General features: G+C 47.4%; 1 protein-coding gene across 2 annotated transcripts in view; it reads right to left on the bottom strand.

Moving 5' to 3' along the window:
- Nucleotides 1-3,774: 3,774 nt before the first annotated feature.
- The window catches only part of THAP7 (THAP domain containing 7), a 15,218-nt gene continuing 2,112 nt past the window's right edge, over nt 3,775-16,880 (bottom strand). Inside the window, exons 1-7 of one of the 2 annotated variants that reach the window (XM_018576942.1) lie at nt 15,323-15,401; nt 13,793-13,899; nt 12,316-12,523; nt 10,236-10,315; nt 7,774-7,929; nt 5,491-5,616; nt 3,775-4,564 (exon numbers count right to left, since the gene is read on the bottom strand). In XM_018576942.1, the coding sequence (XP_018432444.1) occupies nt 3,907-4,564; nt 5,491-5,616; nt 7,774-7,929; nt 10,236-10,315; nt 12,316-12,523; nt 13,793-13,872 (1,308 nt within the window). In that variant the 5' untranslated portion in view covers nt 13,873-13,899; nt 15,323-15,401 and the 3' untranslated portion in view covers nt 3,775-3,906. Of the gene's footprint in view, nt 4,565-5,490; nt 5,617-7,773; nt 7,930-10,235; nt 10,316-12,315; nt 12,524-13,792; nt 13,900-15,322; nt 15,402-16,880 lie in introns of those variants that run through there. The other variant, XM_018576950.1, reaches the window with a different exon arrangement.

Below are 16,880 nucleotides of genomic sequence, written 5' to 3'. Positions count from 1 at the left end.
TACCGAACACCTGAAATGGAATCCCGACTGCAAGCCAGGTCTTATCGTTCAACATCAGTACCTGATCTCACAAATGCTCTTTTGCCTGAATGGTCCCAAATTCCCACAGACACACTCCAAAATCTGGCAAGAAGCCTTCTCAGAAGAGTGGAGGTCGTCATATCTGCACGGGAATGGCGGTAGGAGTGAGCTTCCCCACACTCAGGCTGTGAGGCGTCCTTCAGTTCAGCAAAGAGTTTGCACGTGGAGATATTCAATGACCAAATTCTCCTGTCTAATCTTTGTCAGTCCGGTCAGTTCAATGCTCAAAGACTTCCTTTCTTTCAGTCTAGGATCCATTTCTAATCCCTCTAAGATACAGGAAGGAAATTGTGTGCCGTGCCGGCCTCCTTTAATGTTCTGTCCGGCCATAAAGCCATTGGCGGTATTTCTTTCCTTTGCATTCCTGTTTGGGTTTTAAATCTAAAACTAATAACAGTTTTCACCCGATGGCGTCCCTCTTTTTTGGTTATCGGGGAATGGGAGAACTTGGTTTTATTCCAGTTCAGTTTGTAATCCAGATTTTTTCAGTTATGTGCAACGACCGGTAAAGAACGTCAACTGGAAAGAGAATGAACGCACATGAAATACGGTGCGGATTAAAAACGTGTGAAGACTAATAACTTAAAGTGTACGTCCAGGCAAAACTTATTTTTCTAGTTTTGGATAGGGTGGGGAAGACCTAGAACCCCTGCCAGACAATGGTTTCACCAGACAGGAAGTGAGGGGAAATCTTCAACAGCAACTCAAAGGAGAACTATGGGGTCAGGGCTTTTCCCCATAGTTCTCCTTAGGGTAACGGGAGGACACAAACTAGCGTCCTCCCGTCACCCTAGGCTCAGTATATAGGGAGCTACAGCTCGCGGTATACTGAGACGCCGCAGCTGAAGCGGATCCCGATAATTGTGCCGGGATCGCGCAGCTGCGTGACTGACAGCTGGCTCTGCCCATCTAGAGGCAGAGCCAGCTGTACCCTCCCCCATCCGTTCCGCCAGTCAGCGCTGGAGGATCGGAGCGGGGAATCCAGTCCCTCCCCTGTCACGGCAGAGAGCCATGACAGGATCGAGAGGTGAGCGAACGCCGGTATATGTCCTGACGAAGGGGGCGTGCCCCGGAAACGCGTCGACACGTTGGTAGACTGATCTGCACATAGGATACATCTGACAGACTGCCACTGCATCAGTCCGGCTTTTGCCTTTACATTGTGCCTAAATGCTTGTGATCTTCCACTCTTGTGAGTATTCATTTGATTGATTTTGTTCCACTGTTAATTGAAAAATAAAATTTATCTGCACTAGGAAAAGGCGCCCCTCTCGTTTTTGTCTTCTACTGAGCCGACCTGTGACAGTCTCATTGTCACAGGTCGGCTAGAACTATGAGGTGAATGAAAAGCACTCACCTCATAGTTCTCCTGTAAAGAGGAATTCCACTTTCCCAGGTGAATTTAGGGAAATGGAAGTACCCCCTCCAATCTGGCTCCCCCCCACCCCCCTTGCTATACTTACCTTTGGGTGAATGCTCCTTCCCCTCCGCCAATGCTCGTCTTTTATCTGTACGCAGTACATGGCAGCGCAGCCCTGCGATCTGTATTTTGAATTTCTTGGTCAGGCGAAATTCAAAATACAGATCGCAGGGCTGCGTTGCCATGTACTGCGTACAGATAAAAGACGAGCATTGGCGGAGGGGAAGGAGCATTCGCCCAAAGAGGTAAGTATAGCCAGGGGGGAGAGGGGGCCAAATTGGGGGGGCAGATTGGAGGGAGTATATCCATTTCCTCAAATTCATCTGGGAAAGTGGAATTGCCCTTTAAAGAAGAACTCGGGGCAAACAAGAGACTTACCTTTGTAGTGGGGCTACTACCCCGGCACTGTAAGGGTTAAGTGCTCATTTTGCCTAGGGGACTCAGCTCTTTTACTTACTGGTTCCCCCCTCTTGCTGCAGTTAGCGATCACCTCTCTCCCCCCTCAGCCCCTGATTTTGGAAAGTCCCTCGGCATCCTCGCGCCCAACGCAAGTCAATGGACCTGCATAAGACGTAATGACGGAAGCGGCCCTTGTACCGCCAGAGCGAAGGAGAGAGGAGGCTGCGAGGACCAGTTCGGTAAGGAGGCTCGGCCCCTCGTGGGACTGAGGATCAGGTAAGTAAAACAGCTATAATAGCGCCCCCTAGACAAAACCAGCATTTAACCCTTGCAGAACGGGCGTGGTCCCACTGCAAGGGGACTTTTTATTGCTTTCTCGGAGTTCTTCTTTAAAATGTTTTGAACTTGAGCCAGGGGAGGCTAGAACTGACCTCAGCTTTTCTTTTCCTCCGATAATGTAGGTGGGAGGCTCTGAATCCAAAATGAATTTAGTTCCTCCTGGTGAAGGGAAGTCCATACTTTGAAGTACGATGACTCTGGCTAGACAGCTCCCTAAGGTTGGCCATACACTGATCTACGTTTCTCATTCAACCCGCGGGCTGAACGGAAAAAAAAAAAGACACTGCGAGTCCCGATGGAGGATTCCCGCTGTTTGCACTGTATTCCGACAGCGGCCCCAGCTCATTGGCTGCCGGCTCTGATCCTAGGAAGATTTTCTGGGTGGCTCCTTTGATCAGCTGATCGAGGGATGCCGACCGAAAGGGTGCCGACTGCGGCCACACACTGTGCGAATTTCAGCCGGTCCCTCTAAAACCATCCGGAATTGGCACAGTGTATGTACATCCTTAAACAAAGAGCCTCAAAGCCACTTCCAGTGGACAATGGAAGGCACAAGGAGAACAAGGGCACCACACCAAAAGTATAACTGTCCAAGTATATTTATTTCATCACAGAAGTCCAAAGACATCAAAGACAAGCCAACACACTTCGGGTGCTATTAAAGTGACATTAAACCCTCAGATTTTTTTACATAAAACCATACTGTAATGTGCGCCTTACTGTAATCCATGGTTGTTTCCCTTCTCTTTGCTGCTCTTCCTTTTAAATCCCTATCTGTTCTCATGCTGGGGAGAACTTCTGTTTTGCAGCAGACTGCCTTGTCTCAGGAATGGATACATGGTGTCTGTGTGTAGGTTCACAACCTGAGCCAGCACTACAGGAAGAGGCAGTCAGCTGCAAAGGGAAGTTCTCCCCAAGCATGAGAAGACATGAGGATTTAAAAAGGAAGAGCAGCAAAGAGAAGGGAAACAACCATGGATTACAGTAAGGCGCACGTTACAGTATTGTTTTATGTTAAAAAAAATCTGAGGGTTTAATGTCACTTTAAGCTCTGCCTTTGTCAGGGATCAGGCTGCTGGTTTAGGTGGACTCTTATTAGTAATGGGGGGATAAATCAACCCTGGAATAAATCAGCACATGTTTCAGCAGCTGCTTTGGAGAGAGCTCATTTGGTGAAGCGGGCTTTTCAATTCAAGAAGCAAATTGATTCCAGAGTCGATTTAACCCCTGAGCCCAACTAAACCAGCAACCCAAGCCCTGATGAAGGGAGAACCCTACAGCAACCGAAACGTGTTGGATTGCTACCTTTAGACTTCTGTCATGAAATAAATACACTCATATACATTTGCTGTGGCGCTCTTCTTCTTTTCTTTGCAGCTTTTTATTGTAGTCCGAGTCCTTGTACATTTTTCCTCATTTCCTGTCTAGTAAAACTGTTGCCTCTGTGACACTGGGTGAGGCTACATCTCTCTGGATAGCAGTAAAACCTAAAGGGGAAGGGGGGGGGGGGGGTTAAACCTTCCCCAATGAACATTTTGGCTAGACTTACACTCCCCGAATGTAAACTGAAACAGAGTAACCCCTCTTCCTACCAATGTTTATTCCTGTTCTGTATAAAGGCGTAAAAACGTCCAAATGCACATACTCTTAGCCGGCCCGGCAGGGCATTACACAAAGTCATTGATAAGCTGAAGCTCAAACACTTCCAGATGCTCCTTCAGCTTCTCTCGGACGTCTGATTGCGCGCGCCTTTCCCGCATGTGTTCCTGCTGTAACGCGGAGATGCGGAGGCGAAGCCGCTGCTCTCGCCGTCTGCACGCTTCCAGCTGTCTCTGGACTTTGGTGAGTGCCTCCAGCGCGGCTTCTGCCCTCTTCTTCCAAAGCAGTGCATTCCCCACATGGTAGCTGTGCTCGTTCTGAATGTAGGCCCCCGGCGGCTGGGGGATGCGCATCATGTAGGCTGAAGGAGACACTGGCCGCGGCTGTTCTCTCACTGCTCCCGGCTCCGTGCTCACGCATATCTCAGAGGACATCTCTGCCTGCACGTGAGACAATTCTAAGTCTGAGAGCGGTCCGCTGATTACAGTTCCCACCCCAATGTCTTCCAGCGTGGCCTCTGGGTGCATCTGGTGGGCTGCAGCGGTCGCCAGAGCTCCTTCGGCTGGGGCGGCATCTGCCGGGATATCGATGTTTTCAGGGCACAGTCCGTGAAAGTTCATCAGATGCGGTGCTGGAACGCTGTCGTACCTCCTAGCATCAAAACACGGGTTCCTGGAAGGATCAGCACTTTCGCAGGGGGCTGTGCGGTCACTTGTCAAAAAATCTCTGTAAATACAATAATGCAAAATATTAGCAGACTTCATTTACAAAGCCATGGGCCCCTGACGGCCTAATGAACTTTCAGTGTAGAGAAGCTTAAAAGAGAACTACGGGGTAACTGTTTTTCCCCATAGTTCTCCTAAGGGTCACGGGAGGACATATACTAGCGTCCTCCCGTGACCCAAAGCTCAGTATATCGCGCGCTACAGCTCACGGTATACTGAGACCGCCGCAGCCGGATCCCGACAATACTGTCGAGATCCACCCAGCTGCGTGAGTGACAGCTGGTTCTGCCTATCTAGAGGCAGAGCCAGCTGTACCCGCCCCCTCCCCCGTCCGTTCCTCCAGTCAGCGCTGGAGGATCGGAGAGGGGAATTGCTGCGGGGAGCAGTGACCGACGGTCACCGCTCTCTGCAGGGAGATGATCGAGAAGTGAGCGAGCGACGGTATGTGTTCGCTCACTTCCCGATCTATTGAGCCGACGTGTGACAGTTTCATTGTCACACGTCGGCTCTAACTATGAGGCTGAATGATTTTCACTCACCTCATAGTTCTCCTTTAATGGATTCCAGGTAAATGAAAACAAAAAGGTGTGCAAAGTCTTACACTTTTGATAGAAAAGCCAGTTGCATCTCGTGTGAGCGTACGGTGACGTACTCCCATAGTACTCCCGCTAGTTTGTGTCCTCCCGTTACCCTTAAGGAGAACTATGGGGAAAAGCCTTAACCTCATAGTTCTCCTTTAAGTTTAAAACCACCCAGACCTTAATACTACTTTAAAACAAACATGTGCATTGTCCATGCAAAGTAAATCAGCAGCTTGCTGTAAGGCTGGCCACATTTTGTAAGCAACTCTATTGTACAGAATGAGAAATATCTGCAAGTGAATTGATATTACAGATGGATCGCTTCAGGTGAAGGGCGCATACTCACAATTTCCTTTTTACTTTTGCCTTGGTTGTTTTCTTCTTTTGGGTCTTGGCTTTGGTTACTCTCTGAGGTTTTGTAGATGCTGTAAATATTGTCGGGATGGCGTCTTCCTTCAGACGATGATAGCCACTGGACAAACAAACAACAACCAGCTCAGATAAAGTACAGCTTGAATATCTAACGGAAAATGATAATTGTTTGGGTCCATTTTATGTATTTTGTCGTGTGTACTTGTACCTTTTTATAGCGATTGCCGCGTGGATGTAACCCCATTGAATTTAATGGGACTGCACGGCAACCGCTGTGTGCACTAGCACACGATCGCGTGGTCCCGCGACCTAATGGTTCAGACCTATGCGACACTGTGAATAAGCTCTTTGTTCTCTCACTTTTCCTAAATGGATCATTTAGGCATCCTGCAGGACCCTTTGCAGAGCGACTTCACCTGGGGTATCCTGGAAGTCTTCATATTTGCCACCATGCCTCCTCCCTATACTCCTGTGTTATGACTAGTATAAGCTGATGTGAACATTATCTGCTTCTCATAGTGTGCCAATTGTGATGTGCAGTCACATTCCCTATAGCGGGTGTATGGTTCATAGTGTACCAGTTGTGATGTGCAGTCACATTCCCTATAGCGGGTGTATGGCTCATAGTGTGCCAATTGTGATGTGCAGTCACATTCCCTATAGCGGGTGTATGGTTCGTAGTGTACCGGTTGTAATGTGCAGTCACATTCCCTATAGCGGGTGTATGGTTCATAGTGTACCAGTTGTAATTTGCAGTCACATTCCCTATAGCGGGTGTATGGTTCATACTGTATAGTTGTGATGTGCAGTCACATTCCCTATAGCGGGTGTATGGTTCATAGTGTACCAGTTGTGATGTGCAGTCACATTCCCTATAGCGGGTGTATGGCTCATAGTGTGCCAATTGTGATGTGCAGTCACATTCCCTATAGCGGGTGTATGGCTCATAGTGTACCAATTGTGATGTGCAGTCACATTCCCTATAGCGGGTGTATGGTTCATAGTGTACCAGTTGTGATGTGCAGTCACATTCCCTATAGCGGGTGTATGGTTCATACTGTACCAGTTGTGATGTGCAGTCACATTCCCTATAGCGGGTGTATGGTTCATATTGTAACGGTTGTGATGTGCAGTCGCATTGCCTATAGCGGGTGTATGGTTCATAGTGTACTAGTTGTACCAGTCCCTATAGCGGGTGTATGGTTCATAGTGTATAGTTGTGATGTGCAGTCACATTCCCTATAGCGGGTGTATGGTTCATAGTGTACCAGTTGTGATGTGCAGTCACATTCCCTATAGCGGGTGTATGGTTCATATTGTACCAATTGTGATGTGCAGTCACATTCCCTATAGCATGCTGAAAATCTCGGCTTATACTCGAGTATATACGGTAGTTGTGATGTGCAGTCACATTCCTTATAGCGGGTGTAGGGTTCATATTGTACCAGTCCCTATAGCGGGTGTATGGTTCATAGTGTATAGTTGTGATGTGCAGTCACATTCCCTATAGGGGGTGTATGGTTCATAGTGTATAGTTGTGATGTGCAGTCACATTCCTTATAGCGGGTGTATGGTTCATAGTGTATAGTTGCCCGTCTCACACAGATTCACCACATGATGGCAATAGACGACTTGATTTCATACTTCCAACATTCTATGGACACAAGTTCCTTGAGGTAAGCCCGGGCATGTTTCCGCTCATTAGATTTTGGTTCTGATACAAAGCTTACAGCAAGTTGGGTCGGTGGGCCAGGAAGGGGAGGTTGGGAAATTGCTCCATTACTGTATTGTTTGTTCCGGGCAATATTATAGACATGTGCTTCTCTCACCATCATGTTTTAACCTCAATCACATTGCTTAGTGTTATTGGCTACATTTATTCCTCTTCAGGTCTGGGATTTCAGGTATGATGCATATTTTAATATTGTTCCTCTACACCCCTATCAAGTAACACAATCTGGAATGTCCTGGGAGTTAACTCAAAAATTGTTCCTATTGATCCGATCGACCGATTTCACTAATCAATACAAATGTCAAATCCTACCTAAAATACTGGCTAGACGTTTCAACTTGATGATTTCTACTCTTGTCAATTCCAACCAAACCCAATTTATTCCAGGTAGGTCTATGAATACTAACATGGTCTGAATCCAGTCTACTCGATTATTATTGCTTTGTAAAACATAAATAATTTGGGACCAGATCTGATACACCATTCCATTATAAAACAATACATATGCCTTACACATAAATATACCTTATTCCTGTCACTTCAAAACAGCTCTTCTCGAAGTGCCTGGAGCAGAAATACACGTAATCCGAAGAGGGGTCCCAAAGCCCATTACCGCTCGGGTCCGTCCTTCTGCAGTTTGCAATCCACAGGTTTCGCCGAGGGTCCTCTTTTCTCGGTAACCTATTAGTAAAGAGAAATGAGTATCTGATTATGCCGATTATGAGTCAGTACTGTTTATGTGCCATGTATTTCAAGGGGACCTGTCAGGATAGGAATAGAAGAGCCGCCATTGCCAAGCTGTTTGTGTTAAGCATAACGTCACCCGCAACCCTTCATTTTACATGGGGAAAGCATTGTTGTAAATTATGATTGAAATAGATATATTAGCGGTATATTGAAGGTGTATGCAGTGGCGTCACAAGGGGGGTGCGGCCCGCACCTGGGTGACACCATTGGAGGGGTGACGCCAAAATGACTTAGTCATTTTGGTTTCATCCCCCTCTGAAAAGTCAGGCGCTCAGTCGTGGACCGAACGCCCGACAGTATCAGGAAAGAGGAGGGGACCCGGCGGCATACCTTATTCCGCCGGGTGACTGTCCCCCTCCTCTCGCGCGGCAGTACCAGAATACTGCCGCGGGGTGACACTCGGTTACCGCTACGGGTGTCACCCAGCCTCGGGACGCCCCTGGGTGTATGCTTATGTATTGAAGGAAATTCTTTTGGCTGTTTAAAGTGTTATTAAACCCTCACATTTTTTTTGCATATATCTACTGCTAAACTTTACTTTTAAATTTCCCGCCGGTTCCGCCGGCTGCTGCAGTCAGAATGAAATTGTTTTTTTAAAAAGGCATAGGAACGAATAGCTAGATTGCCATTGGCTATTTCAATTTGCAATAGCCAAAAGCAAGCTGGCTATTGCACCGCCCTCTGCTGCTGTCAGTCAGTAAAGGAGGACCTGATGGAGAACTTCAGGTTCACCTCTGCTGATTGACAGCAGCAGTGGGCGGGTGCAACAGCTAGTCTGCTATTGGCTATTACAATTTGCAATAACCAATAGCAATCTAGCTATTCGTTCCTATGCCTTTTTTTTTTTTTTTCTGACTGACGGCAGCCCGCGGCCCCCAACTCGAAAGCAAAACAAAGCAGAGAAAGGTTTACTCTGCTAGATAGAGCAGAGTAAACCTATCCGGGAGAAAATGTTTCTCTCTCGGGTGTCCAGGAGCCGCTATCTAATATCGGGAGACTCCCGGAACATCCAGGAGAGTTGAGATGTCTGATATAAAGTTTCATTTTGTCATGCTCTGAAAAATCCAACACTTGCCCTGAACGCCTCCTAAAAAATTGTAGTGGGCTTCTTGACACGTGACTGTGCCTGGGCACTCTAGTCTCATTGCTGTATACACAGTCGTGGCCACAAATATTGTCCACTCCGTTTTTGGAGTTTAGCGTGGAATGTGTCAGATTTGGCTTTTTTTCTCTCCGCTTTATGTTTCATACCAATACAAACAAAAGAAACAAACATGAGAACGCCGAAACATTTGTAAATCCAACACTTTTCTGCGCGAAGTGGTGCGTTATCTGACAGAAATGCAGGGGTGCCAATCTTTTTGGCCATGACTGTAATATATGCAGTGTGAGATCATCTAAGGCACTGCTGACCCGTGTTACTAGTTTCACCAGATTTGGTGATGTCATTACGGAGCTGCTCACTGTTCTTCTTGCTGGAGAGGAAGTTGCAACTGAGGACCTGCCATGCAAGGGTGTCCCTGCTTCCTCCAGTCAGTGTGCCTGTGCTTCCTCCACCACTGTTGCTGCTTCCCCATCATTAGCCCACCAATCACGTCAGCTCTGACATAAGGATGCAAGACCCTACCTCCACTGAGATGCTGTCCTCCACCTAGAGCATATCAAGGCATGGTAAGTTAATAACAGGGAAAAGATCAGCTGCAGGGAGGCCACAGGCCATACTGCCAATTCGCCCTTTGACCTCCGCGTTCCTTTTTGTGCACAGCTTGTACAGTACAGGTCCTTTTTTTTTTTTTTTTTTTTAAGCATATCATTTTTTTATTGAAATTTTTTCACTAATACAATACAAGGTTACAACTTGTTACATCCATAAAGTATAGGTCATAAATGTGAACACAGTGGCATAAGTAACATGTATAAAAGCCAGTTACGCAGGAATGTGTAATCACTTACAACTGCAAACTATGTGAAAGTATCTACATAACAGATTCTGGATGTATTAGGAGGGTGTGAAGTATCACAGAACTACAGAGTATCCATAACAGGAACAGAGAACAAAACCAAGGGACAGTCACAGTATGGTCTTAGAGCATGAATACTATCAGAATGTTCAATACCGAATATGATGTATATCTTGTGGGTCAGAAAGGACATGTGAGAAGGTGTCAAAGGTCTATAGTGTAGGAATTAAGGTTGAGCAGATCTACAGGTCCTTTTAAAGAGAAGGAAACCGAGCTGACCTGTGAAATGAGATGTTGTTCTCCCGGGTCAGCCGAGAATCCCGAGCGGTGCAGCCGAGGGCTGAGCAGTGTCTTGGCATCTACAATCCGAAGCAAATGGAAGAGTTAGCCTATCAAATCGCCAGGAACCGAGGACATTACAAAACATGGCTGAACCAATACTCAAGGAGGATAAGGCCTGTGCTATACAAGTGGTTGTTGTGGCGCAGTCATGCTATAAAAGCCTGAGAGAGCCTTTGCTGACCTCCATCTAAAAAAAAAGCTAGCCGACTGGCCATTGAAAGTGCTCTTATATTTGTTTGAGTGCCAAAAATATATGTTGATCCTGCCAGATATACAGCGAGCTTGTAACTTCCCGTGCATGCTTCAGTCTCATCTTCCTGCCCAGGTTACCTCTGTGAACTACAGAACACCCCCCTTCCATGTTATGAAGTTGAAGAAAAGTGGGTTGTTGTGTACGTCTAAGACCTAACACGTTTCTTGTGCTTGGGTGACAACACTGCTCCTCCATAAATACAGTAGAGATGGCGAGTGTTGAAAATGGTAAAAAAAACACCCCCAAAATGACTGCGGCCATCACACCTCAGGACCGGTAAGCTGCAATATATTCCATTTTTGTTATTGGATTTAGCCAAGGCCTCGTTCACTCTAGAGACAGTGCGTTCCGGCCCGATTCTGGCCAGAACGCACTGCATCACATTGCGGCCGGCTCACTATGTTGTGGGGCAGGAGGGGGCGTGGCGGTCCAGTGAAGTGAATGGCACCGTAGCCACGCCCTCCAGCCGCAATGCTATCGCACATTATGCCTGCGGGCCGGTACGAACAAAATGCGGCAAGCACTATTTTGTTCGGACCGGACCGCAGGCATAAAGTGCCTTGCGTTCCCGTGCGGCCGATCGCATTTTGGCCGAAGGGCGTGGCTACGGTGCGATTTACTTCAATGGCCAGTGTCTAGTGTGAACAAGGCCTAAACATTGAGTCTTTGATACTTGGAGACACTCACTGTGAACAAACAAGCAAAGCAGACAATTTGGAGAAGTGTCACATGTCCTTATGTCCATTCTTTCCACTCATTTTTAAGAAATTCCCTCTTACTTCCTGTTGTGTCTGTGGGACAGGAAGTGAAGGGAACTCTCCCTGCTGTACTTGAAATGGAAAAAAAAAAAAAAGGTTTTGGCTTTACATACAAATGCAGTAGAGAGTTAGGCCTGGTTCACACCTGGGCGTTTTATAAGCGCGTAGGAACGCGCTGCAAAACGCCCTGCGCCGAAAGAAGTACAGGAGCTTCTTTGGGGTGTATTTGCCGCGCGTATCCATTGGGATACAGCCGGATAGCCCTCGGAAACGCGCATTTTTTTTAGCCGGATAGCCGGTAGAAACGTGCATATTCGATACGCCTAGGTGTGAACCCAGCCTAACTGATTCCTGATGTGATCCTTCCCTTTGTTGGAAATACAACAGCATATACTGATCTGTAGATGGCGCTGTAGGGCAATGTTACTCCCTATGTGCATACTTATCTAGGATACACAGGAAGCTGGCTGGGTAGGGGCGCAGCCAGGTCTCAGCACTTTTCCTGGGCAGAGGCATCGGGGATCCGAAGAGAAGTGAAGCGCTGCAGTGGAGTGAGCCACTGTCACAGCAGCATGGCAAAGCATTGAGGAGAGAGAGAGCCGCTCGGCCAGGATCTGGCAGCCGGGGGCTCTCTCTCTCCTCACCGCTCGGAAGCTGCAGGTTGTTCTCTAAGCGTGACCACAAGCGGCGGAGGATCCGTACATACCAGTGATATGTTCCGATCCTCTGTGCAGAGCAAAACACTGGAGTGATCAGCTAACCACTCCAGTGTTTGTAAATAACTGGGGACACATAAAACTATGTGTCCCCAGTTATGAATGAACAGGGGGGAAGTGCTTGACATCACTTCCTGTTCATTCATGAGTTTCTCAATGGGTAGTAGCACTCTGTACAGAGGCTCCTCCCCATTCAGAAACTGTTTGACAGAAAATATTTTCTGAATGAAATGATTGTACGGTCAGCATAAGCCAATCCAAGATATTCATCCACGGTATGATGTGTTTACCTTTGAGAAGCTGAATGTGGAAAATATCATGGGGACCGCAGAGTCCCTGAGCCGCACCGTCTGCCCGGTCCGATCGAACTGTTTATCGTGGAAGTGTTGAGAGCACAGAGAGCTGTGGACAGACGGAGTCCATTCACTACCGACCTCAGAGTGGGACTGAGACACGGCATTCACCCACAGCTCCCTCCGAGACTCTTCCTTGGGAAACCTAGCCGAAGGAAAGGAGGAAAAACAGAGTTATAACTGTGACACGGGAGGAAGTACAAACTAAAACTGTGACACGGGAGGAAGAACAAACTAAAACTGTGACACGGGAGGAAAAACAAACTAAAACTGTGACACGGGAGGAAGTACAAACTAAAACTGTGACACGGGAGGAAGAACAAAATAAAACTGTGACACGGGAGGAAGAACAAAAAAAAACTGTGACACGGGAGGAAGAACAAAATAAAACTGCTGAGAGTATTAGTCTGTTCTTCCTGTGACACCGGAGGAAGCACAAGCTAAAAGTGTGACACCAGAGGAAGAACAGACTAATACTGTGACACCGGAGGAAGCACAAGCTAATACTGTGACACCGGAGGAAGAACAGACTAATACTGTGACACCGGAGGAAGAACAGACTAATACTGTGACACCGGAGGAAGAACAGACTAATACTGTGACACCAGAGGAAGTACAAACTAAAACAGTGACACGGGAGGAAGAACAATAAACTAATACTGTGACACGGGAGGAAGAACAATAAACTAATACTGTGACACGGGAGGAAGAACAAACTAAAACTGTCACAGAGCTATAAAATAAAAGATTTCCGTTTCAGTACAAATGAACGTTTAACGCTGAGCTCCGGGCAAACAGTTACATACAGATATGGAAGCCGTGTGACCTGCAGTATGACTTTTATTTCCGTCCATCCAGTCCTAAAATTTGCACAGACCTGACACACAGCCTGTAGACCTGGCATGTATATATTTGACATTTACAAGTATATCTTTAGCAATTTTTTTTAAATCATTTTGTATAAAGTAGGGGAGAGAAAAAGTGCTGTACGCCCCCCCTCCCCCCCCCATCTGTGTAACATTAGGGAGAATTCCCTTCGCTTCCTGTCCTGTAGACTGAACAGGAAGTGAGAGGACATCTTTCCAATGTGAAGGAAACCCCCTCTTAGACAAGTGTCCCTATTGGAAGTTTTTCCCTTCTATCCCTGTTCTCGTGGCAACTAAAAATGTTGGATTCACCCTCGTGTTTCATTCTCGGTGAATGCACTTAACCCTTGCTGTGCCGGGGGGTAGCCTCACTGCCAAGGGTTAAGAATAATTATTCTCGGAGTTCTGCTTTAAGATTTGGACAGGAAGAAGAGTCCTACTGGTTGCTATGAGCAACAATGAAAGTCTAATTTGACACACATCAGGCCCATAATACGGTAATGAGCAGAGCGCGATGGCACGGCTATAGATCAGGCCGAGGCGCCTACCTGTGGAATGTGATCCCTTTGCGTTTAGTTAGCGCTGTCTGGCGGTTGACACAATTGGCAGCGGAGCACGACCGGACCATTTCGTTCCACGCAGGAGGCGACGCAGCCTGTCGGTAAAAGGAGAATAGACGTGATACAATGATATACTGCCACTCGACACCAACACTTCCCTGTCATGAAGATGACTCCATGTCTTATTATTGGTTCAGTGGCAATGGCCGGCGCTTGCATGCCAACGCCAGGTTCAGGAAAATGTTATGGGAACAATATATTGTGATGACATAAGTGGTCCTCAGACCACCAGGGGAGATACGAAGGGGCTGCGGGTACCGGTCTAAAACTGCTTCATTAGAGCCCCCTAGACTAAACGAGCACTGCGATACTCACCCCGGTCACATTGGCCAAACAGTGTCCCCCTGATCATGTGATACTCACCCCGGTCACATTGTCCATTCAGTGTCCCCCTGATCATGTGAAACTCACCCCGGTCACATTGTCCATTCAGTGTTCCCCTGATCATGTGATACTCACCCTGGCCACATTGCCCAATGAAGTGTCCCCCTGATCAGGTGATACTCACCCTGGTCACATTGGCCATTCAGTGTCCCCCTGATCATGTGATACTCACCCTGGTCACATTGGCCATACAGTGTCCCCCTGATCATGTGATACTCACCCTGGTCACATTGGCCATACAGTGTCCCCCTGATCATGTGATACTCACCCTGGTCACATTGGCCATACAGTGTCCCCCTGATCATGTGATACTCACCCTGGTCACATTGGCCATACAGTGTCCCCCTGATCATGTGATACTCACCCTGGTCACATTGGCCATTCAGTGTCCCCTTGATCATGTGATGCTCACCCTGGCCACATTGCCCGATGAAGTGTCCCCCTGATCATGTGATACTCACCCTGGTCACATTGGCCATTCAGTGTCCCCCTGATCATGTGTCTTTGAACTCGCTGGGAAATCTGACTAGTGCAGGAAGAGTCAGGAAGTGAGGGGATGTCTCTGCAGTGGGGTAACAGACTCAGGAAGTGAGGAGTAAGTCTATGCAGTGGGATTCAGGAAGTGAGGGGGAAGTCTCTGCAGCGAACTCATAGACTCAGGAAGTGAGAGGAAACCTCTGCAGTGGTGTCACAAAGTCAGGAAGTGAGGGGAAGTCTCCACAGCGGTGTCACAGATTCAGGAAGTGAGAGGAAGTCTCTTCAGTGGGGGGTCACAGACACATATAAACCTGGCTGACTCTTCTCCACTCTATCTAGAACAAAATATAATGTAGGCGGGATTCAGCCTTTAATGAGGGCTTGCTGAGACCTGTAGTTACACAGCAGCTCCCTAATTCTAGTCTGGATCTTAAATATTATGATTTAAATGTGAATTATGACCAGCTAGGAGGGATGGAAGTGGTGGGAAACCTCCTGCCAACACACAGCAATGATACATCCGAACAGAGTCCATTCTATATACAGATGTGACCCTCCTACATCACAGTGTCCCTCTCCCCTCCCCCTCCACTATACCTGCCCGGTGCACAGAGCCAGAGAGACACCAAATACAGATCCAGCTTCATCTGTGTGCAGCCTCCTCCTGCCTGACCATCACTGCACGACACAGTGCCGCCTGCCGCACTGCCCCCTGCTGGCCGGAGGAGCGAACTACCACCACCTGAGAACTCAGCCACAGAGCACTGTACAGACACAGAGAGAGGATGTATCACCCCCAACAAATCTCCACAGACACAGGAGGAACAATGTATCACCCCTTAAAATATCTACAGACACATAGGAACAATGTATCACCCCAAAAAATCTCTACAGACACAGAGGAACGATGTATCACCCCTTAAAATATCTACAGACACAGAGGAACAATGTATCACCCCTAAAAATCTCTCAGACACAGAGGAACAATGTATCACCCCTAAAAATCTCTCAGACACATAAAAATATCTACAGATACAGAGGAACAATGTATCACCCCCAAAATCTCTACAGACACAGAGGAACAAGCTATGACCCCTATAAATCTCTACAGACACAGAAGAACAATGTATCACCCCTACAAATCTCTACAGATACAGAGGAACAAGCTATGACCCCTATAAATCTCTACAGATACAGAGGAACAATGTATCACCCCTACAAATATCTACAGATACAGAGGAACAATGTATCACCCCTACAAATCTCTACAGACACAGAGGAACAATGTATCATCTGTAAAGTTTGTTTTTAGAAAGTGACGCTGTCATAACTTTGGTGTTTATACTTCAAACTCCAAAAACGTTTTTTTCTACTTTTGAATACAGTGTGGAAGGATGAGAACCCCTGTCTGGTTTTTACTGCCATCCAGGACTCCATTAGGCCGCATTTAAACCATGGCGTTCCTGGAACACGCGTCCCCGCCTTTGCCTATTGAGTTCAGTGGGGTCCTGAATGTGCAACAAATGCGGCAGAAAAGCTCATGTAGCTGATTTTGCGTTCTGCATTCCCCATCCCCCATGCAGCTGGCAAGCAAGAGTGGTCAAAGTCTGGCCAGAGGTCGAGGCAGGAAGCAGGCAAGAGTGATCAAAATCTAGGTAGAGGTTGAGGCATGGAAGGGAGGTCAAAGTCCGGGCAGAGGTAGAGACGGGCATCAACCAAGAGTGGTCAAGTCTTGGCAGAGGTTGAGGAAAGCATCAGACAAAAGTGGTCATAGTCCAGGCAGAGGTTGGAGAGAGGAGGGGATCCGGCGGCATACCTTATCGCGCCGGGTGGCTGTCTCCTCCTCTCTCTGCCGGTGTCCATCACCAAGATGGCCGCCTGCAGGTATCACTCGGACACCGCCCCGGGTGTCACCCAGCCTCGGGACACCCCTGAGTCCAGGCAGAGGTCGAGGCAGGCATCAGACAAAAGTGGTCATAGTCCGGGCAGAGGTAAAACCCCCCAACATTATATATTTTCTGAATGCCAAGACCCTATAGAATAAAATGGTGGTAGTTGAAAATTTTTATGTTGCGCAATATTAGCGCAACTCCTTATTAAACCCCAAAATTTAGTGACAAATTTAATTAAATGCCCCAAAACACAACAAATTACC

The sequence above is a fragment of the Nanorana parkeri genome, unplaced genomic scaffold, assembly GCF_000935625.1.
Source record: "Nanorana parkeri isolate BGI_ZX_2015 unplaced genomic scaffold, ASM93562v1 scaffold5, whole genome shotgun sequence".
Classification (NCBI taxonomy): Eukaryota; Metazoa; Chordata; class Amphibia; order Anura; family Dicroglossidae; genus Nanorana; species Nanorana parkeri.
This window is presented reverse-complemented; position numbering and strand designations above follow the sequence as displayed.